Source organism: Prionailurus bengalensis, chromosome X, assembly GCF_016509475.1.
Source record: "Prionailurus bengalensis isolate Pbe53 chromosome X, Fcat_Pben_1.1_paternal_pri, whole genome shotgun sequence".
Lineage (NCBI taxonomy): Eukaryota > Metazoa > Chordata > Mammalia > Carnivora > Felidae > Prionailurus > Prionailurus bengalensis.
The window spans coordinates 111,934,415-111,958,172 of record NC_057361.1 but is presented as its reverse complement, the minus strand read 5'-3'; the positions used below and the strand labels follow the sequence as shown (position 1 = coordinate 111,958,172).

At 45.7% G+C, this 23,758-nt stretch overlaps 1 protein-coding gene across 1 annotated transcript in view; it reads left to right on the top strand.

Annotated features, from left to right (window-relative positions):
* Window positions 1–23,502, top strand: part of LOC122477829 (PABIR family member 2) — a 172,668-nt gene extending 149,166 nt beyond the window's left edge. Inside the window, exon 10 of the mRNA XM_043571248.1 lies at window positions 23,376–23,502. Coding sequence (XP_043427183.1) covers window positions 23,376–23,487 — 112 coding nt within the window. The 3' untranslated portion in view covers window positions 23,488–23,502. The remainder of the gene's footprint in view (window positions 1–23,375) is intronic.
* Window positions 23,503–23,758: the final 256 nt, after the last annotated feature.

The following is a 23,758-nucleotide window of genomic DNA, read 5'->3' as shown; positions in this document are numbered from 1 at the left end:
CACTTTGAAGGCAGAATGGACAGGACTTGGGAAACTTATTTTACACCAACCTGAGGAGATAAAACAAAATGGCTATCAAACTGGAGTAGGTTGCCCGCAAGGTAGTGTGGTAGGTCCTGAACACCCTACGAGGATTAGCCAGCCCCTGCTTCCACTTTGTGTGCCATTGGTCGCAGACCTAGGTGTCTATGGGGACCCTGGCCCTTCTGTTCTTTTCACGTTGCAGAGTCCGCAGGGAGCTCAGGCTGACCAGTAGGATGAGGCTCCAGAGTGATGAACCAGCATTTGGCCGTCTTAATCCTATGGTCTCAGCTCAGCTCCCACCACCTGGAGGTGTCAAACAAAGCATTGCCAAACAAAGACATGAGAGTCTCCTTTTCCTGGCCGTGCCTGTTTCGTTCCACCTCGGTCTTTCTGCAGCTCAGGAAGGGAGGGGTGAGAGCAAACCACGGAACTTTTCAAAATTCCGTTTTCCAAAAGCTAAATCAGATTCATTCTGTGTCTCCTGCACAGACTGCATTAGTCTGGGTAATGTAAACACTGTGAGGCCACAGCTGTCTGCCAGCTGCAATGCTGAAGCCCATTTCGGGGGGCATGAAAAAACCTGTCTGTAACTATCACAGACGAGAAGTGTTAGCTAATGAATGGTCCCTGCTGAGTCCAGAGCCCAGCTGAGTTATTTCAGTCTTGGGCCTTAGCAGAGATTTTTATTGGGTAACAAATCTCAAATGCTTCAGTCACCCTCTAGACCCCAGATTGGAGCCAGTCCCTCAATCCCCCCAAAACTAATTCACTCCAGGGACATTCCTGGTTGCAGCTCAAGAATCTTAGCATTTGGAGTGTTGGGTGATCGCTCAAGGAGGGTATGGCGGGGCCTTAATAATCACATGAGCCCTCTCAGGCTCCCTGGAGGAGTGTGGACAGTGGTGTTTTCCAAGAGTAGGACTGTCAATGGCTTCCACCAGGGCCAATCAGCTTTGAGTGGCCTGACCAAGGAACAGTTGGCTTTGAGTTGAACATCACTGTTTCTGCTAAGCCTCAGCCTAATCCTTTGGTTCTTGCTGGCACCCTTCCTACTGTTCTTACTCCTCCTACATGGGCTTAGGTCAGGGGAAAGGCCACAGGGCCAACATGACACCAGATTGAAGGAGATGAGGGCTAGGGCCCAGCCATTTTGTGGGCCATTGGCCTAGAACATGAGCACCTCATAGCTGTCCCCTCTAGCCTGCCTGGGGTAGAAGCAGGTACCCGATTATCAGCCCCTGTACATGTGCACTGTCCTAGGGCTGTCTGTGAATTAGAGACACACAAAAGACAATCAAATGCTAAACCCAAGCCAATGAATTTTTTACTGTGGTAAAATACAAATAGCACAGACTTATGACCTTAGCCATTTTTAATTTTTTTTGAAAAATTTTTTTGAGGAGAGAGAGCGAGCAGGGGAGGAGCAGAGAGAGAGGAGAGAGAGAATCCCAAGCAGACTCCACAGGGGAGGGACAGAGCACGACACAGGGCTTGAACTCACAAACTGTGAGATCATGACGGAGCCAAGATCAAGAGTCGGACGCTTAACCGACTGAGCCACCCAGGTGCCCCACTGTGACCATTTTAAAGTGTATAGTTCAGTGGCATTTAGTGTATTCACAATGTTGTGCAATTGTCACTTCTGTCTAGTTCTGGAACATTTGCATCACCGCCGAAGGAGACCCCATACCCATTAAGCAGTCATTCCCCATCCCCCTCACCCTCTAGCTCCTGGCAACCGTTAATCTGCTTTCTGCCTCTATGGATTTAACTATTCTAGATATTTTATTTAAGCGGACACGTATAATGTGTGGCCTGTTGTGTCAAGCCAGCGTGTTTTTGAGGACCTACAATGTGCTAGTCACTGTAAGAGGCATAAGGATCCAGCCTCAGATGCACACCAGGTATCCACAGCTGCTATGTGTTTTGGAACACTTAGCTCACTCAAGACACGCCGGGTGATTTATTTGCACCATCCTGTTTAAGCCACACAACAACTCTCAGAAGTAGGTGATAGTAATGTCTCCATTAAAAAATTTTTTTTATGTTTTATTTATTTTTGAAAGAGAGAGAGAGAGAGACAGCATGAGCAGAGGAGGGACAGAAAAAGAGGGAAACACAGAATCCGAAGACAGGCTCCAGGCTCTGAGCTGTCAGCAGAGAGCCTGACGCGGGGCTCGAACCCACCAACCGTGAGATCATGACCTGAGCAGAAGGCAGACGCTTAACCAACGGAGTCACCCAGGTGCCCCAGTAATGTCTCCATTTTAAAAGCGAATAGTCCGAGGCTCAGAAACATTGAGTAACTTAGCCAAGGATGCACTAGTAGTTAAGAGTCCAACTTAAGTCCTTCTGTTATTTAGCCCAACTTAGAGCCAATCTGCTTACTTAGAGCCAACGTACTGCCTTTGTGGTATGTGTTGCCTGCCTTGTCTTGCCTGCCCTTAAATCCCCGCTGTGACAGACCCCATAGGCAGGGGATAATCTCATGAGGCCCTTGTTAAAATATACATTTGCTGCCAGATAGGAAGCCTGGCATGAGCGCCCCTAGTGTTCACATGCACTTGGGCACACCCAGAGTTCTCTTTAGTTCCCAGAGCACTGACTAAAACCCCACCCCTTTCTCTCCCACTCATGAGAGCATATGGGAATGTTAGAGTTATTTATAGAGAAATCCTTGAATCTGCTTGAGTTTATTTTTCTAAGCAAATCACATACAAGTTTGCCATTTGATTATTGGAAATGAATAATAACTGATTGTCAGATGCCAGGGTGTCCTGACATCAAAGATGAGAGCCTCTGGTCCAAAGACATCCTCCTTTGTGACCTATCTGGAGGCCCCAGGGAGGTATAACTCAGCTCCGCGGGTTGCAGTTTGCAGGTGAATTCCTGGATCAGTCAGGTTCCCCCTGGGAACTTGCCTGTTTCAAACAAAGGTCTGGAATGGTCTTCAGGAGGCAGCCTCAAAGTCTGTGCACCTGATGTCTAGACTTTTGAACAGTGATTCTGGCTGCATTTGACAAGGACCCTCCTGTCCCAAACACGTGTGCAAGCAACAGCAAAAGTCGGTGAAAATGAAAAGGAAAATGGGAGTTGTTCCGCTGTTTTATAGACTCCAGGATGTATGTTTAAAAGATCCACAAATGGGAGCGGCACCCCAGAAAGTTCAATGGAACTGAAAGAGACAAATATTGATACTCCACAGTCAGCTTCTACAATAATAATGGCACTGCCTGAATTCAAATAAGCAGAACAGATGTTCCTCATGTGTTATGAGTTGAAAATCATGCCTTCACGTGGGATCAGTTAAAATCAAGCTTGAGACTTAGTGTATGTTTAATATAAAAACTCTCAATAAAGAGACTTTGGAGGCAAAATCCAAGCGAGGGCATGCTACAGTCATCTGTGCAAATAATCAACTATTCAGCATTTGCCTGGAAGACATCCAGGATGTAAACGTGTGATGATGGCAATCACCAGAAATGGAGGTGGTAATGAGAGACATGTTCTTTGCCATCAAGTCTGACCAGAGCTCAGCATGTATGGTTTTTCTCAGCATAAGTGGAGCTTGGAGCTTGGTGGTAAGGTGAGCCCTGGGGGAAAAAAAAAAAAAAAAAAGGAAATTCTTTTGACATTTAATATACCTCAGAAAAATTTTCGAGAGATAGGCTCTTGGAAAATGCACGCAACTGTCCCACGGAAGAGCTCATTTCAACTTGAATGAGCCCAGCCCAGGCACTGGGGTGGGTGTAATGAGAGAACTTTGCCATAGCCTTTGCCTTCAGGACCCATCCAGACCACGGAAGCACCTACAGCAGGGCTGGAAGACACGGTGGGAACTATAACCCAACACTCTCATTTCACTGATGAGGAGACAGACGCAGGAATCTCTTCGACGTGCCTCGGGTCGCACAGTGAGTCTGTCCCCAGGCAAAGCTGAGACCTGAGTCTTAGCCTTCATGACTCCACTCTGAGAGCCCACTCAATGAAACAGGTAGAAATCCAAATTGGATATAAAAACATCCTTTCCCTTTCACAATAATGGCATATAATTAGGATATTACAAGAAAAAACAGAGCTGGCCTGCCCTTTCATTCCACAGCACGGGCTAACAGCCCTTTTTGTTTTAAAGAATTAGTGGAGTAAAATAGTCACCCGATCCCAAAGGGAAAACACACACACACACACAAACCAGGCAGCCACAAAGAAAATCTTAATGAGGCCAGGGAAGGGCCGAAGGCATTGGGATGCTGCCCTCCAAGGCAGGCAGGAAAGATTAGAGCCAAATAGTTGGAGAAATGAAGGCATAGGAGGGGTATCATGTGACTGAAGTCCGCAGAGAAACTCTTGAAGGTGATGGATCCAAGGGACTTAGACACTTCCTCCAGATTTGGGGGTACAAGAGAAAGGGGCAGCTTCTGCAATGCATATCAGGGAAAATACACAAGAGGCTGTATGCAGCGGGTTCTAGATGTCCAGTAAACATGAACGAAATGTGGGAACCTTCTTCTTCCAAAAGGTGTCATGAAGGTACAAAGCCACTCTCAAAGAACTTCAAATAAACCAATTTCTGGTTTCATAACAAAAATGACAATACTAATAGTAGCTCCCATTTATTGGGCGCTTATTGTGTGCCAGCCAGCATGCTGAGCTCTTTACATGGTTCCCTCGTTCCATCCTCACAACCACCCAGTGACCATTTTGCAGATGGAGAAACTGAGGCTCAGAGGGGTTAAGTCAAACAGCCAGTCAGGGGTGGTAACCCACCCTCCAGTAAGATCTCCCTTAATCCCCGAACATGGCAACACTCCACCAACCTGCCTCCTCTAATTGTGATGCTTGCTTGAGACTCTCCCTCTGGCAGTAAAGAGCGCTGGAAAAAGTGATGCTTTAGAATGTTCGTTCCGGTTGGTGGGAAAGATGACCTGGAAAGAGAGACCCTGGGACCAGGGAATCAGTTAGGAGGCTTGAACCAGTGAGAGGAAATGACAAGTCGGATTTTGTGAGATTGCTTGAAGGAGGAACTGACAGGCTCTGAAGACATATGGGATCCTACCGTTTTAGACTTCGCTTTTTTCATTTAGGACATCATGGAGATCTTTCCGTGACAGCACATACAAATCCATCTTGCCCTTTTTTGTGACGGCTTAGCTAAGATTCCATTCTTTGGGAGCACTGCTATCATAAACACTATTTCGGTGGGCACACCGGATGTACGTGTACCTTTGCATCCTGGGTATATATACAGGATCGACTCCAAGGGGTGGAATTTCCAGGCTGAAAGAAACATATTTTAAACTTGGATAGGCTTTTTGGAGCAGATTTTCATAGTTGAGGTGATTCATATTTTAAAATAGAGATGGGGCAAAACCTTCCTCGGTAGCGTTCGGGAATAACCGGGTTGGTGACCATTCCGAAGTGTAATCAGAAAGCGCAGGGCCTTCCATGGCTTTCTAAACCGGACAAACATCAATGTTATTGCAACTAATGACAGGAAGAAAGAGAACAGAAGGCATGGTAACCCTTTGGGAACCGTTTTCGAATGTTGGCGATCTAGCAACTCATCTCTCTTCATTACTTAATGTTAAAGGAAGGGGACCTGAGCAGCTGGATGGCTGTGACTAGAGCAGACGGCCTTTCCCCAAAAGGGGGACTTGGCAAATTGAATGGAAGGCGATTTTCAGACATAATAGCAACTTGACTTTATTTGTAGTTTCGAGGCGATTGGCTATCATTTATAGTCAGGGAATCCAAGTAACCTCTTAAAAATAGCTCCCAGAGGGAAGAGAAGGTAACCGTGAATAGTACTGTTAAGTATAATGGTCTAGCCTCCCCACCCCCAAATGACGTTTCGGTACTCTGCCGGCAGGGTCAGTTCTGGGTGACAAATTTCCAGCAATGTCTCCGACCAAAACGCTGCGTAGTCCTGGTGCCCAGATCCTGGGCATCATGAACCAAGTAAGAAGTAAGAAGTGGGCAGGGAAAGGGGTAGCCTTACTCTGAGAGAGAGGGCTAGTTCTCTCTCTCTCTCTCTCTCTCTCTCTCTCTCTCTCTCTCTCTCTGAGAGGCAAGTGGCAACAAATGCAGGCCGTGTTTAGGGAGACACCTATGTATGGGGATAATAAGCCTACTTCTTAAAGTTTTTACAGACTGGACGAGAAAACAGAATACCACCCTTTTGTTCATTCACTCAACAAATGTTTCCTGAGCATTTACGGTAGATAAATACGTAGATTCAAATGGTAATGGGTGCTTTAAGCAGAAAAAAAAACAAAAACAAAAAAACTAGTTCTGTGAGAGAGAAAATATGGGTCGGGCCTGGGCTGTGGAGTCAGGATGGCCTCACCAAGGTGGCCTGACATTTAAAGTGAGTCCTAAGTGAAGAGAGGGGGACCAGTCGCTTAAAAAGTCAAGGGGAGTCGCTTAAAAAGTCAAGGGGAGAGGGGCGCCTGGGGGGCTCAGTCGGTTGAGCGACCGACTTCAGTTCAGGTCATGGTCTCACGGTTTGTGAGTTCGAGCCCCGCGTCGGGCTCTGTGCTGACCGCTCGGAGCCCGGAGCCTGCTTTGGATTCTGTGTCTCCCTCTCTCTCTCTGCCCCTCCCCTGCTCATGCTCTGTCTCTCTCTGTCTCAGAAACAAATAAACATTAAAAAAAAAAATTTTTTTTTTTTAAAGTCAAGGGGAGAGCCTTCAAGGCTGAGGGAAATGTGTGTAAAAGAACTTGGGGGAATCAGACTCTTAGGGTTACCGGTCAGGCAGGAGACTACCTGGGAGGTGCTCCCAGGCTTCCCACCGGGCAAACCAGAGTGCTCCAGGCCTTGTGGTTGCTCAGAGGCCCAGAGACCCAGGTGGGTTCCAGAGATCAACCAGAGCAAGTTGCCCAATGAGGATCCATGGTAATGGCCTGCGTATAGCTTCAGCCAGTTCAATAAGGTGAGCTTCCAGTGTATTCCCAGACCCCAGGGCCTCAGAGAATCGTGTCCCAGTGATTTCCATTTCCGCTCATTGCTTTCCGTCAGCGGAGAATGGCTGCTTGCTGAAAACCTGGGCCTCACCTTGCTTAGGGTTAACGACTGAGGCAGCTCTGGCCCTCAGGAAAAGAACAAGCAGCAACGGAGAGCGAGAGCAGTAACCGGAGCCAAGGAAGCAGCCCCTGCCAACAACTTCCGTTCCTTCTCTTTCCGTCGGCATGGCTGCCCAAGGAGCCCCCAGTGACTGTTTATGGTGATCTGTTTGTTTCGCAATTGACAAAGAAGGAGGGAGCCCTTTCTGACATTTTTGCCCAGAGGCCCCAGATTTTTCAGTATGAAACTGCCAAATACGCAATTTGGGGTGGATATTTGGCTGAATCACTTTGAAGGGCCTGTCAGTGCCTAAAATGGAAATTGTTAGAAAGCAGAGGCGGTTGGTTGCCAGCAACCATGAAATGGTAATGACCAAATCATTTATTTTTGCAACGAAATGTCATCCCCTCACACTACAAAGGCAGGGTTTTTTCTAGTTTGAGAGTACCGACTACCTCTAAAAAGCCTTCCAAAGCGATCCTGTGTGCCACGCACGTGGGCACATGTGCCCTGTCGCTCTCCCAGCCTCCGTCTTCCCGCCTCACCAAGCCTCCTCCATGTTCCCGGAGCCTAGCTGCAACCTGGGATGAATTAAGAGGTTGGCTGATTGTGAAAGGTAACCAGGCTTTAGCCACCCTATAAAACGAGGGGGAGTTCATTTGGCTATTTATAAGATGGTGTGTGGCCGACTTTACCACATGGCAAGGTCAGTAAGCAGTAATAGCCTATGCCCAACAACATGATGTAGGTCTTTTTAACAATCTGTTTGAGTCCGGCTCGAGGAGACATGACACTTCATGAGGTTTTACTGTACGTATCTGCTCAAGTAGCAGGCGAATCAGGCAGGAGCTCTAATTCTGTATCTTTTATTTTTAAACTCTGGTACTTTCTTTTTAGCTTAGGAGGAAGAGGCTGGAAAATACATTGTGGGCTCACACTGGGGAATGAAAGGAGATCCTGCTATTTCTTTGAAAACAGCCATTAAGATACTGTTCCCGAGGGCCGGTTCCTGGCGGCCTCAGGTCCCTCTTTCCTTTTTTCCATATTGACTCTTTGTGTTAGGATCAGTGAAAACTTTTGGCTTCTTTTTCCACAGAAGTGGTTTTCCCCGAAGTCGTTTTGTGATTGTTAGTGTGGGATCCATTTCGTAAGTAGGTCTGGTTTTAAAAATAAGTTTAAAAATAAGACCTTACCATTTAGCCGGGGACCTTGGCCGTCTGAATGGGGCAGTCTCTTGGTATCTCGCTACCTTTGAAGCCCACGCTTCCAGAATCCCTGTTATGCAAGGGGTTATGGCTCTGATGTGTGGGTGAATCCCTCCTTCCAATTCCCTCACAGGGTTGGCTCCAAGGGGAATTATAAATTAGGTCAAGTCTGTAATCTCTGTCCCTTTCCCAAACTTTTAAGAGCCATCTAACCCTCAGTCCACACGCGTCTGGTCCCACTATCTCAGCCTCAGTCTCCTTATCTGTAACATGAAGGGCTTTCACTATGCGAGCTCTGAGCTCTCCCCCAACTCTGACATGTGACAAATCTAATGGATTTACCAGCGCAGAGGAGTATGGCCATTTCCCAACACTTTCTTTAGTTTGGGTAAACCCATTTTCTAGAACGATCTTTCCCTAGGTTGCCCTTGTAAGAGGAAAACATGACTCATTTCCAGTGTCTTAGAGTCCACACTTGGCAGTTCTGCGTGAGGAAACTTTGCTCTCTGTAGAAGGGGCACAGAGCGCCCTGGAAACCGAGCCAGGCACATGTACCTCACAAGGAATGTAGGCACATGAGGCAGGTGGGGTGGGCAGTCCTCACAGGGGCCGGAATCATCCGTAACATCTCATTCCTCCCATGAAGCTGGCCCCACTCAGAAGCAGGATGGTTCAGAGCCGAGCCCTGGGCCAGAAGAGCAGCTCCCCTGCTTACTAGAAGTTTAACCTGGAGCAAGTTAATTAACCTCTCTGTGCCTCAGTTTCCTAATCTGTAAAACACGAATAACAATTGTACTTTTGTAAGGATTAAATGAGGTCAAATAAGCATGTAAAGTGCCTAGAACAATGCCCAGCACACACGTAACAAGTGTTCGGTAAGTGCGAACCATTTTCATCGTTGGGCACACGTGTCCAGATGCAGTCCCAGGAGTGGAGAGGGTCACCTTACATGAAACTGTTCTCTCTCTCAGAGGTGCCCCAGACTCTCTGTGCTTTAGAACAACTTTTGTGAGGTATCTGATCCGAAATAAGTGACGTCCTCCTCTCTGCAGAGCTAAGTGGCCGACGGACAGTCCGTCTATCCCAGCCTTAGTCCGCCTAGGTTCACAAGTCAGTGATAACAACCAGAAGGGTGGCAAACATCTGATGAGAGGGAAACGTGGTCATCTGAACCTAAGCAATCGCCTCCCTTGCCCGCAGAGGATTTGTCATAACTCCGACCTGAAGGCCCTCGGAGGTAACAAAGGATCTTTTAGAAAAGTGTGTTCCCTAGGGCTTCTCCGTGTCTACAGAGGTCCAGACAAGAGAAAACAGATTGCGGTTAGATCCAGGGGAGACATTTGTAGCACAGATAGATAAAACACTGGGCCAGATTCCCAAAGCAGGTTATATGGTGTCTTCCCTTGGTAATTTCAGAAGAGAACAGCTGGTCATCTGTCCTAGATTGTCTCGGACTGTCAGAGCAAGCAAGAAGAACACTTAGAGGTCATCTTATCCAAGCCTTGGTTTTAAGCCTGAGAATTCTAAGACCCAGAGAACGGAGACAATGACCCTATAGTCACACAGCTAATTATTGGCAGGGCCAGTACTTAGGTCATAGGCCAACAGATCACGCCATTGCACCATACTGGTTTCCAACTGCTGTCCCTTCTAGTTCTGGAATGCTCTGTATTGCCAACATACTAAAAAGTAATTGAGGCCCACCCAGAAGGACTCAAAGGTATCGAGCAGTGCCTAACTTCCAGCTCCTCCAATGTATCCAACCTGATTTTGGAGCTCTGGCTGTCAAAGCATTTCAGCCAAGCCTCCTCGCTCAACTAACCGGTCTTCTAAGCTTACCATTTGAAAGCAGCTGTGGTTAGAGCAGAGCTTGCTGACTCAGCCCATGGAGTAAGGATGACTAAACCCAAGAATTTCCTGTTGGGGGGGGGGGGGATGGAAAATATCTTTCAAATGCATTTGTTTCAGGGAACCATTCTGATCAGTCAGGACCTGGCCCACCATGGGCCCATGAGGAAAAGCAGCAGGCTGTCCCCGCTCAGCACCAACGCAGGATTTGCAGATGTTTCCTTTCTTTTTGCTAAACAACCCTGTGGCTGTCTCGGCACCATTTTGGTCTGGCCAGCATTCGCATAGAGCGATATCTGCCAACTGGTACAGCCCAAAGCCAAGGGGAGCGGACGTCTCCCCTGACCGGAGGGGCCTTTCACATTCCCCTGCTCAGAGGCCTTCCCCCCCAGGGGTGAATGGGGGCTGATCTGCTTTATCTCAAGACAGCTTCAATTCTGAGCCCACCTTGAACTCAAAAGAGAGGATCATTTATGCTGACTGATCACAAAACAGTGTGGGCTGGCTTCCATCTCCAGGGTGCACTCTGGGGAGTTTGCAATCTGGAGTAAAGTCATCATTTTCAGGTCTAAATACCACACAGACATCGGACAACTTTAGGAAACGAACATTGACCTTCAGTTGGATTGCTCACCAGCTTAAGGCATTAATTCAGTGAAACTAAAATTTGGATAAATATTTCAAGGCTCTTGGCTGGGAAAGAGTCTGCCTTGCTCAATTAGAAAGTTGGAGACACCTGGTGCATTTGGGGGCGACACATTTTTACAACTTGCAAATTAGAAAGGGGGGCGGGGAAAGAGGGAGAGTGAAGTACTCGGCCATCTTCTCAAAGCAATACATAACTCGAACAGTTCCAACATAGAGGAGTTGAGTCTAAGGTGCTGCCCCATCCTCTCTCTCTCCCCTCCTCATCCCCAGCCGCTCTTTCACAAGGAGGAAACACCACCAACTGCCTTGGAGGTCTCAAAGAGGGTCAAGGATTTATTTTTCATAAGTGAGTAGCAATCTCTTATTCCAATGGGGGGAATGTCCTGGGACAGGCAATGTGGAGTAATGGAAAGCAATCTGGTCTTGGGGGAGGGGGAAGGGAGGAGAGAGAGTGCCCCAGTTCCTTGCCACCTAGCAAGGTGAGCTTGGGAGTGTTATCTGACTTTTCTAAGCCTGTTTCAGATCCTGTAAGCATGTAAGGTACATAAAGTGCCTGGGAATAATATGGCCTTGATAAGTGTTTTCTAAATTTCTTGTGGTTATGAATTCTTCTGTTTGTCTAACGCTTTACAGCAAATACACTATTTCTATTTTCACTATCTTATTTGCATCTTGCAAGATGCATGTGATGTCAGCAGGGTAAAGACTGTTACCTGTCTGATAGAGGGAAGTGAGGCTCAGAGAGGTCAGGAGGCAGTGTATGAAGGATCAAGGGCTCTAGATCCAGTGTTCCTTCGAACATACCACACAACATCTCATTTTAAGGTGCGAAGGTTTTTAAAGGATAAAGGGCGATAGGATCAATGTATCAGATCTATGTCTTGCAACTAAGCACCCTTTGTATGAGGGCTCAAACATTGGAGGAGGGCTCAGAAGAAGCAGTATCAGGCTGTGACTAACAAATAGTATTAAAGATTACAGTAAGACCTTGTCTACTCAAAACACAAGAGGCCAGGGGGAAGTGGCCTTGGAATGACTTGGGTTGGGATTATCTAATATTTTTGTAAAAGAACAATAGGACCTCTGGTTGGCAGGGAATGAACAGTTGCTATTTGGAATAACATGGGCCAGTGTAAAGGGGTTGATTGTAGACTCAGGTGAGTGAGCCAATATATACTTAGTCCACCCCCTTCGAGTACCTGGCTTCTCATGGAGCCATCAGCTGCTTAACAGTAGTGGACTTGTGGCATAAATCTTCTTCAGGTTTCCATAGGTCTTAGAACCCTTGACTCATGGTGTTGATTGGGGCCATTATAGGTCATATAGCCCAATCCCCACCCAGTGAAGCCACTCCTGCTGAGTGACTACCCACTCTCTGGTGACAAAAAACTTCTTACCAGCTCTATGTGTCATTTCTAGCTCTGTGCTCTGGCCAGTCCTGATGATGGTCATCTATGCCATCGTCATTTCTTTTCTTCTCTTTTCCTTTCCTTTCCTTTCCTTTCCTTTCCTTTCCTTGAGAGAGAGTGTGAACTAGGGAGGGGGGCAGAGGGAGATAGAGAGAGAGAATCTTAATCTAATGCTCAGCATGGAGCCTGACATGGGGTTCAATCCCATGACCCTGGGATCATGACCTGAGCCAAAATCCAGAGTCAGACGCTCAACTGACTAAGCTATCGAGGCACCCTGTGCCATTGTCATTTCTGACGACATGGGGCTCTAGGGGAATACAGAGATGTTGATGGCAAATGCATCTCATGTAGGCAACTAGGCATAATCCTGAAAGTTATATGAAAACAAAATGTCCGTAAAGCAAATCCTGTTTTTTGTGTCCTAGGTTGGCTTGTTATTTAAAGGAATCATTGTTCCCTAACTTATCACTTTTTAAAACATAGTATTAGATTTGCATAAAGCAGGGATTTTTTAACCTAGGGTCTGTAGTTCTTGGATGAAACACAGGAAGCTCCATGAATTTTTCTGAAACTATGCAAAATTATGTGTTTGCATTTATACATTTCTGTAAGAAGAGAGTCTACAGCTTTCCTCAATTTCTCAAAGGGTCAGCCTCCCAAAAAGTTAAGAACTATTGGTTTACAGGAAGGTAGAACTGTAACTGTGTTCATGAACATCAGCTTGCAACTCTGATTACAGTTTAGTGGGACGTGGCTTTGTCTGTGTCCATTGCCAGTGTCTGGTTCTCTTCCCTTCTGCTGCCACTGAGGGATGGGTACCCCTGGGGCATGCTGCCAAGCTTTGATCATCCGCCTGCCCTATTTGAGAGGATTTGAGTGGTGATTGGCCATACAGTTTAAACTTTGGAGGCAGACAGCTCTGTGATGTGGGGCAAGTTGCTTAATCTCTCTGAGCCATAGTTTCCTCATCTAATAGATGGGGATAATAACAGGTTATTGTGAGGATTCTAAATGAGATGATGGCTATAATATGCTTGACACATAGTAAGTGCTCAATAAAGAGAAATGTCAACAGTATCTGTACCAGGTGACCAAGTCCTTAAGAAGACCTAAAGCTCTTTTCTGACTACATGGATAGCTCTTTCTGGGGGCCACCTTGCCGCCCAGGACCATGCCCAGTGGCCCATTCGTGGGCATGAGCACAAAACCAATAGGACTTTTGCCATTTTGTCAAAACACAGGCTTTGGCCCGTTCAATGCTGGTCCTCTGCTGTCAAGGAGGCTGAAATCGTGTTTGATTATTGAACATGGGAATTCTATGTAGGGATGCAGGCTGTGGCCACAGGAGGCCAAAACAACTGGTGCAGTCAAATTGGCTCCAGACCTTGGTCAGTGCTTTGGCATGGCAGCAATGACAGTATCCAAAAGGCTTTCTCTCTCTTGTTCCTGTCTGAGTCTCAAAACAGCCAGATGAGGTCAGCAGGGCAGGTGTCAAAGAAGCAGTTATGGGCAGCAATCATAGAAGCAAGTCTGGGAGTTTCAAGGACTTGGTGAAAATGTGAGGTTTTGCAAAAAAAAAAAAAAAAAAAAGCAAAACGAGTTAGCAAGAAATGTTTACTGCATATCCGTTTTTGAGTTTTTTGAGTTTATTGGGAACAAATGAATATAGCACAGAACTAGGCACATAGGAAAGGCTTATATAGTCAGGTTGGGGTGTCAAGAATTCCATGAGAGGGAATCTCGTGAGACAGTCTAACAAGTCATTGGATGGTCTGGTACAATCAAGGGCTGTAAGACTTCAGAGAAGGGAAGACATAAGTCAGTGACAAATGAAAGCTTCTTTTTTTTAATGTTTATTTATTTATTTATTTATTTATTTTTATGAGAGAGCGCACGAGAGCGCAAGGGGGGGAGGGGCAGAGAGCTAGGGGAACAGAGGACTGTGCACCGTCAGCACAGAGTCCGATGCGGGGCTCGAACCTACAAACCATGAGATTGTGACCTGAGCCGAAATCAAGAGTCGGTCGCTTAACCCACTGAGCCACCCAGAGGCCCCAAAACGCTTCTGAAAAGAGGCAGGCCCGGGGGTGGAGGCGCTTCCACGGTGGCGAAACAGGGGGCTGCTTTTGGAAAGTAGCAGGGATTTTAGTTGAAGGGGTCATCGAAGGCCTCAGATGCCCAAACACGAAGGGAAGGGTGTGGACTTGATGCGGTAGGCAGTGAGGAGCGGCTAACGTGTGGCAACGGAGGGGCAAGGAGGGGGAATGGAGTCAGAGTCCGACCGGGAGCCACGAAGAAGAATCCGGACTTAAATGGGCAGAACAGTCTGGGCTAGCAGGAGACCATGGGAACGAGGAGTGAGAGCCTGCTGGTCTCCAGAGCCTTTGCTTCGAGTAACCCCAAGAGTTTTCTCTTTGTTTTTGTTCCTTTCTTTTTTTAAAGTATAATTTATTGTCAAACTGGCTTCCACACGACACCCAGTGCCCATCACGACAAGTGCCCTCCTTAATCCCCATCACCTATTTCACCCCTCCCCCCACCTCCTTCCCCTCTGGTAACCATCAGTTTGTTCTCTATAGTTAAGAGTCTATTTCTTGGTTTCTCTCTCCTGTCTCTCTCTCTCTCTCTCTCTCTCTCTCTCTCTCTCTCTCTCTCTCTCTTTCCTTTTGCTCGTTTGTTTTGTTTCTTAAATTCCATGTATGAGTGAAGTCATATGGTATTTATCTTTCTCTGACTTATTTCACTTAGCTTGATACCTTCTAGATCCAGCCATGTTGCAAATGGCAAGATTTCATCCTCTTTATGGCTGGATAATATTCATCGTATGTATACCACGTCTTCTTTATCCATTCATCTATCGATGGACACTTGGTCTCCTTCCATAGTTTGGCTATTGTAAATAATGCTGCTCTAAACACAGGGGTGCATGTATCCCTTTGAATCAATGTTTTTGTATTCCGATTGCTGGATCGTAACGTAGTTCCATTTTTAACTTTTTGAGGAAGCTCTGTACTGTTTTCCATGGTGGCTGCACCAGTTTGCTCTAGCATAAGTAGTACCCCTTTCATACAGGCACACGTGACCTGCTTTATTAAGACAGCCAGGCAAAATAACTTTCAAAGGAGAAAAACTGAGAGGTGATTCTCCATGTTACAAAATGGTTCTTCACCAGAGGATGCACAGGAGGTTGTTTGACTTAGAAACTCCCCTCAGTTTAGAATGCTTTTGGATTAGAACGGTAGGCTTTTTTTGGATTTAGGAAGAACAACCAAAAATGATAGGGGAAAAGTTTTTTTGAATAGCTGAAGAGGGCGGGGTGGGGAGAAAGCAGTCAAATATTGCCAGTTGTCCTTTCTTGTGATACGTGGGAACTATATAAAACTTACAACTTATGAAAATACTAAGCTTCAGTAATTTTTAAAATAATTTAGTAAGTTGCAATGTATGAGGATTAACCAATAGTAATAATAATCAACATGTATCAAAGGCTTGCATATTACTAAATGATTTAAAGCCGTTACCCTGTTTGATCCTCACAACAGTCCTTTGAGATATATTTTACTATGTTCCCCCCATTTCAGAGATAAGGAAAATGATGCCTTCAGGGTAGTTAACCAAAGTACACGATATCCTTAAAATAACAAGAAAGAAAGTCCCCTAAGTTATGTGCACGGTAGCGCCCGCCTCCCAAGGAGGCTTTGGGGTGCAGAGTAACAAAACACCCCCACAGTCCCGCTCCTCAGCCCCTGCCCGGGGTTCCACTTGATGTAGCAGGTCTTAGGAAGCTTTTCAGGTGGAAGAAACGCCTCTCTCGGCCTGCACAGATTGGTCATGGACCTGGTCCAGCAGTGAACGGATTTTGTTGACATTTCAGCATAAAAGGTACAGAGAGAGACAGAGAGAGAGAGACAGAGAGAGAGAGAGGTCTGCAAAGCGGGGCTCGGGATTCAGTTCCCTGGGTTGTCCTGAGAATTGCTTTTCTAGATTTGAACATTTTCCTTTGGGGGAGAAAACCCAGTGCTGTGAAGCAGTTCCTCCATCTAGGTGCTTATTTCTGAGCTTATTTCTTGAGGGGTCCTGCGCTGTCGTGTTTGGAGTCCCCAGGCTAAAACTAAGATCCTGATCTTGTTGAAACTCTTGGACAGAAGCTAGGAGTAGGAAAATCCTGTTTAGTTGCTATAAGCAGTTTGTAGCTTATAAGAGATAAAACCTTTGATATTCGTTTAGAACAAACTACAGTTAACTCTTGAGCAGCATGGGGGTTAGGGGTGCTGACCTCCTGTACGTTGAACAATCAGCGTATAACTTTTGACTCCCCCAAACTACTAATAGCCTGTTGTTGACTGGAAGCCTTACTGATAACAAAAAATAAATACATAAAAACAGTCGAGGAACACACATTATTTATTTAAGAAAAAAAAAATCTGCATATAAGTGGACCCGTGCAGTTCAAACCCATGTTGTTCAAGGCTCAGCTGCATTCCTGTTTTAATGATGACGGCAGGCTCCTATATATTGAGAGCTTCCTATGTACATAACATCATGTAAGTTTCACAAATCCTTAAAAGTGAGGTGTGAGTATTATCCCCCAGATAACGGAAGAGGACAGTGACAGAAAGAGAGGTTAAGAGACTTGACCAAGGCAAGGCAGTTAGCAAGTGGAGTGCTGGGATTTGAAACCATCATATTCATGAGCGTGAAAACCTTTCCCCTGGAAACTGCAAATTCATTTCCCTGCAAATTTCAAGCAGAGACCCTACTGAAAACTAGTGTGGTTCAAGAAGTGAAAGTGGCTTTGCGAGGAGAGAGATAGGATGTTGTCTACATGGGAGGCGGGGAATCATGTCTGCAGACTGGTTTGCTATGGGAGCAATTATATCTCAACTGGGGAGAGAACAAGGAAGCTGAGGGGATAACATGGAGTCCGACAGCCAGTCCCTTTAGCTGGGCTTGAGCCCTGAGGGGAGAGGGCCAAGGCCAGAGGCTTATCGGCTCCGGAAACTGCATCACCAGTAATACTGTTTCTAAACCCGGTTGTGGTAGAGTCGGGCAGAGGGGACACTCGGCTGGTTGCACTGACCTACACTGCTCTTGTGACTGGTATCTTTTGTTCCTATTTTTGAAGTGCTAGTTGCTGGTATCGAAGGAAGCTTTTGATTTCTGTGTGTTCACTGTGTATCTAACTACTGTACTGAACTCTCATTAATTCTGATATAAAATTACAACTCACATCTCTTGGGTTGTGCAGATATGCAAGCATATCGTGAATTTACACACACACACACACACACACACACACACACATCTTCGTTTTACAGATTAAAGAAACTGAGTTTCAGAGAGGTTTAGTAACTCCCTCTAGGTCACACAGCTAATAAGTGACTGCACAGATTAAACAGTAGACCTACCTTCAGATCCTGAGACCTAAATCACTATACAATAACATTTCTCTTAGGGGCGCCTGGGTGGCTCCGTTGGCTAAGCATCTGACTTTGGCTCAGGTCATGATCTTGTGGTTCATGCGTTTCAGCCCTGCATCAGGCTCTCTGCTGTCAGCGTGGAGCCCGCTTCTGATCCCCTGTCCCCCCCCCTCTCTGTCCCCCTCCCACTTGTGCTCTCTCCCTCAAAAATAAAAAGAAACATTAATAATAATAATAATAATAATAATAATAATAATATCTCGCTTATTCATGTGACTTTTTGTAAAAATGGGATGAAGCTCTTCATGTTCTTTGTAATCTCCTTTCACTTAATACACTGTAATAATTTACTTATATGCCTAAGTATGATTCAATAACATTTTAATGGATGCATAAATACCTTTGTCATGAGGGTAATAATTAACATTTATTGAGTACTTACAATGTGTCAGGCATCTCGACATAGACTATTTCTTTTTTAAAAAAAATTTCATGTTTATTTATTTTTCAGAGAGAGAGAGAGAGAGAGCATGAGCAGGGGAGGGGCAGAGAGAGGAGACATAGAATCTGAAGCAGGCTCCAGGCTATGAGCTGTCAGCACAGAGCCTGACGTCGGGCTTGAACCCACAAACTGCGAGATCGTGACCTGAGCTGAAGTCAGATACTTAACCAACTGAGCCACCCAGGCGCCCCGACATAGACTATTTCATATAAGTTGTATCTACATGACAGCAGGATCACTGGTTGTTGCAATCACATCAGTTCAAAAACTCTGGCCTGCTACTCTCCTACCTGGTGGTGCCCTAACCTGTCGCCCCCAAGCAGCTTTGGGGCGATGGGATCTGCATGGATCGCTATGTCATGTGATGCAAAATGCCCATGTCTTATTGACATGGGTAAAAAGCAAACAGCAAGCATCTGGGCTGGCGGAGGGCATGGCAAGGGTGACAAGAGTGACCCTTGGTGTTGGCAGGGCTTCCTGGGGGGAACCTAGTGTTACTAGTATAAACAAGGGACAGAGAAAAACTATACTCTAGTTTCTGGGAAGCTTTGAGATGATACTGCAAGGAAAACCATGTCAGAGAAGAGATTTTAGGGGCTTCAGGAGCCAAAGAGGAACAGGCACCATTGGTGGGCTAGAGGGAGAAGATATAGGGAAGATATGAGCATCAATATCTTGCTCATAAATGTGATCCTTTCCCATTGATGTACAATGACTACCTAATGCATCCTGGCTGCTATGGACTGAAGTATGTGCCCTCCCCAAATTCCCGTGTTGAAGCCCTCACCCCGCAATGTGATGGTATTTGGAGACGGGGCCTTTGGGAGGTAATTAGTTGAGATGAGGTCATGCAGGGGGGACCCTCACGATACGATTAGTGCCCTCATAAGAAGAGACACCAGAGAGCTTGCTCTCCCTCTCTCCCTGCTGGACATATACTTCAACTGATTCCCTACATTCTGAAAATGTTAGACAAAAGTGGTTTATGCGTCTCCAATGGCTCTCAGAACAGCATTAGAAAAATATATTTTATTCGTTCTTTTAAAGAACTCCATAAATAATTATCGAGTGCCTACTGTGTGCCAGGAACACTTCTCAACAGTGACCAAGGCAGGTGTGATGCTCTATTTTCAGACAGCAGGAGAAAGCCGTGTACAATTTGGCGGCATGAACTCCATTCACAATGCCATGCAGCCCTCACTGCTATCTAGTTCCAAGACATTTTCATCACCCCTAAAGGAAATCTACCCGTTAAATACTCCCCCCCCCCACTTTCTTCCTCCCCACCGTCACCCCCCCCCCCCCCAGCCCTATGAACCACTAATCTACTTTCTGGCTCTGTGGTTTTGCATAATTCTGGATATTTCATATAGCTGGGATCATATAATATGTGTCCTTTTGTGTCTGTGCTCTCACTCTAGCCGTGTTTTCAAGGTTCACCCATGTTGTAGCATGGATCACTGCTTGCTTCCCTTTAGGGGTGAATCATATTCCATCGTATGTGTAGACCACATTTTGTTTATCCATTCATCAGGTGATGACATTTGGGTTGTTTCCACCTTTTGGCTATTGTGAATGGTGCTGCTGTGAACATTGATGAACAAGTTTTTGTTTGGACATAGATTTCAGTTCCCTGGGGCATATCCCTAGGAGTAGAGTTGTGGGTCATATGGCAATACTGTGCTTACTGAGGAATCAGGGAAAGGGCCCACTTTTATACTGAAGAGGAAAAACCACCCAGCAACCAAAAAACTAATCATTTGAAACTTTTTATTTTTTAACATGTTTAAACATTGTAAGTAGTCTGGCCACGTTTGTGACAAAATGGATCCTCCTCTCAAGGAGGCTCAAAGTGAGCCATTCAGTGCATGCTCGTTTCTACAGTTAGAAAAACCACACAAACACCAGTTGCTATTGGCCGGCCACGGTGATACCCTCGCAATCTGTGAACACCCTGAGGACAAAGGCTCATCTGAGTCACCTCTGTTATCCCAGCGCCTGGCACAGTCAACATTTGTTGGTGGAAGGGGACAAGAATGCCACCCAGCCCCCTGGGAGAGGTGATCTTGGACACCCTCTCTTGTCCCCATGTCTTCACAGGGTCCAACCGGGCTTGATAGCACATTCCACATACACAAACAGGCAAATCTCAGAAACTGATGCTTGTCAGACCCGGGTATTCTGAATCTTGTTTTGAACAACATGATCGTCACTCCCTTGGGCGATCTCCTGGTGTCCGATGGTTTGCCTTTCTCCACTGTAACATGGCAATCCTGTTACTGGTTTCTAGTCACCTCACAGGATGGTGGGGAGACTCAAAGCAGATATGGAAGCTGGATGTATGAACATCCCTGGGCCTGTGGAGTTCTCCCCAAGTGGGCAGTGACTGGGCATGATCCCCTTTGGAGCCTGTCACTGCTGTTGACATCGAGAATACTGGTGTGGGAACAAATGCTGTCTTTGTCACGAGCTCAGCTACAGGGGCCTCTCCTTCCCTAAGCTGGCAGCTGAGGCTAAGCACTTGAGATCCCTGGGCCAGCTGTTGTGAAGTAAATGCCAGGCAGTAGGTAAGGCAGGATTCGGAGCTGGGCAGACAGCCAGGCTAGAGTGAGAGCACAGATGGAGGGGGGGGGGACACAAAAGTTGGCAAACAAGTATTTTCCAAGGGGGGGTAAAAAATACAATTTTGCTTCTTAAGTAGACAAAGCACCAAAGGGGGCAGGGAGGAGGGCTGCCTAAAAATTCCTGTTTTAACTCACTATCAGCGAAAGAAGATTCTAATACCAGAAAGGCACTGTGAGCCGTGTTTCCCGAGGAGGCTTGCCTGGGAACACAGAAAGATAGCCACACCCTTTGAAGTTTGCTGGGAGCTTACAAAGGGCAGCGTTGTTTCCACTGAGGAAGAATGATAGCCCCGCATAATGGTGTCCTTCTTCTCCAAACCCCAGACCTTATGTGATGAGGGGCAAGTGAGCCTGCAGGCCCAAGCAAAGGGGGAGGGGGGAATGCTCGGCAAGACACGCATGCTTTTAGCTTGCTTCCGAGTCAACATGGAAGGTCTTCCTAGGAAGATGGTATGGTCCAAGTCAGGAGTCTGGTTCCACTCTATTCCTAGGAGGACTGCTAAACCTTACCAAGATGCCTCGTTCATTTGACGATGGCTGATAAAAATTTCCAGGTGGACATATCTTCCATCATGCTTGATAGACGTCGGTGAAACGTGGTGTGAACTTAAAGGTTATAGGGATAAAAGATCATTGAGAAAAAAATGGCTAAACCCATGGTTTTAAATCAGAATGGGAATGGGTAGGATTTCCAGTGCTGGGATTCCTATCGCACAAAAGGGGAAGGTCAGTAGGCTGGCAATAGCTGTCAAAGGCAGCTCGTCCACCAGTTACTAGGAAACAGAGCCCCCAAATTGAGCTTTAACATCGCCCTGACCAACTTCAGGATGCCTGTGGTATTGCATCATGCATGCGTATGTCAGGGACCACTTCCAAAATTCTGACTCATTTCCCAGGCCAATGAAACCATGTCAGCATATGAGTTTCATTCCTGGTGTCATCCCAGGGAATTTTTGTCAGCCCTGGTGCCTGGGAATGATTCCATTAGACCTGGGAGGAGCGGTGTGGTGCCATGGCAAGAGCTAGGCGAAGCCCTAAGCTCCAGCCCCAGCTCTGTCGCCAATTAACTGTCATTCCAAGTGAGTCTTTTAACCAATCTGTATCTCGGTTTCTTCAGCGGTTAGAAAGAGACTGTTTAATGAGATGATTTCGTCCCTTCTGGCTTTAAAAATAAAAACGTCTGTTTCTTTGTGCTGAATTTGACAAAAGATCGTTGTGGATATGCAAATCATCTGTTTGATCGGTTTTTTTTTTTTTTTGAGGTCTGTAAGGAGTCTTGAAGATCGTCTAGTCCAACAACCCCTTTGTCGTACAGATGTAGAAACCGAGAGCCAGAGAGCAGAAGGGAGTTGTTCAATTAGTGCAGAATCAAGGTTTAGAGATCAGGTTTCTCGATTCCCAGTCCAGTGCATTTCCCACTACATTTATTTTTAAATCAGAGTAATGCATGAGCATGGTTCAAAAATACCAAATAGTACAAGAGAGCTTGGAACAAAAAACAACAGTTCTCGGCCCCACCCCTAGTCCCACTCCTCAGGGGCAACCATTTTTAACAGATTCTGTTTTCAGTTCATCTGGTGGTTACTTCGGCATCACTAAATAATATGCCTCCACTCCTATTTCTTGGTTTATCCATTTTGGATCTTATCTACTGACTCCCGGCTATAAAAAAAAAAATGAGCTCACTTAACATTACTCCCAACCTCCCCTCTTTCCTCCACCTCCCCATGTTTGATAGTGTTATCTTTATGAGATTTTTTTTCATTCACTTTTTAAAGTAACATATGGTAAAATTTACTATTTTTGGTGTATAGTTAGTTTTATGAGTTAAGACAAGTATATAAAGTCGTGTAACTACCACCACAATCAAGATATAGAACAGTTCATTACCCCCCCCACCCAAATTTTCCCATGCTGCCCTTTGTAATCAGTCCAGCCTTCTACCCCCAACCCCAGATAACCACTGCCCTGTTTTATGTTGCTATAATTTTGCTTTTTCCAGAACGTGATAGAAATGGAACAATGGAGTATGTGATCTTTTGAGATTGCATCTTTCACTCAGTATAATTACTTTGAGATCCATGTATCAGTAGTTCATTCTTTTGTATTACCGAGTAGTATTCCATTGCATGGATGTACCACAGTTTATGCATTCACCAGGTGAAGGACATTTCGGTTGTTTCCAGTTTGATAGTATCATTTTTAGCCATCCCATTGGCCACCTTTTCAATTGCAATCGTATTCCTAAACCCATATTTCTTGAGCCATCATCCACTATCTATGAAGTAGATCTTCTTCAGCATAGTAAATGCTTTTGATTGGATTTTAAACACGATACTTTCATTCATTTACACTCGGTTTTAACTCAATTTCATTTGAGGGTATAACTTTTCGTGGGGGTCGGAGGGGTGGATTAAATGCTATCCAGCAGCCCTATTCAGGGCTACAGCTCTTCCAAATGGCTCCTGTAGCATAGAGGGCCTTCTCTAGTAACAGGCGTGCTTGTTGCTGGGAAGATATACATGTACTTTCTTTTCCGACCATTGCTAACTCAGATAGTAATTTTGGGGAAAAAGACCTTTCTTCATGTGGATTTCAGCTTTTGTCTGTCATGCTTTTTCTGTTCCAGCTGCCTTCACCAGCGAGCACAAAGCCACATTTCAAAGGAGACTGACAAATTATCCCCAGCTGCCAGAAGGAGGTTAGCTTTCTGTGTGTTCTGTGTCCCCCTTCTCCGATAACCAACAGGTTAATTTTCTAAAAGGAACTGACAAAAGCAGAAATTGTCTTTTTACCCCAAATGGGGTTTTTTTTTTTTTTGCTCTTTTAAAAGAGGTGAATTTGTGATATTCCTCTCCATTCATGCCCAAATGTATGCTGGGAAATACAGCATAAATGATCACAACTGAACGTTTATTATTTGCAAGATTCATGTTAATGCATTTTTAAAGTGTTTACCAGAGCCAAATTATTTTTTAAACTTGTTAGCACAGTGTCTTTCCTCAAAGAGTA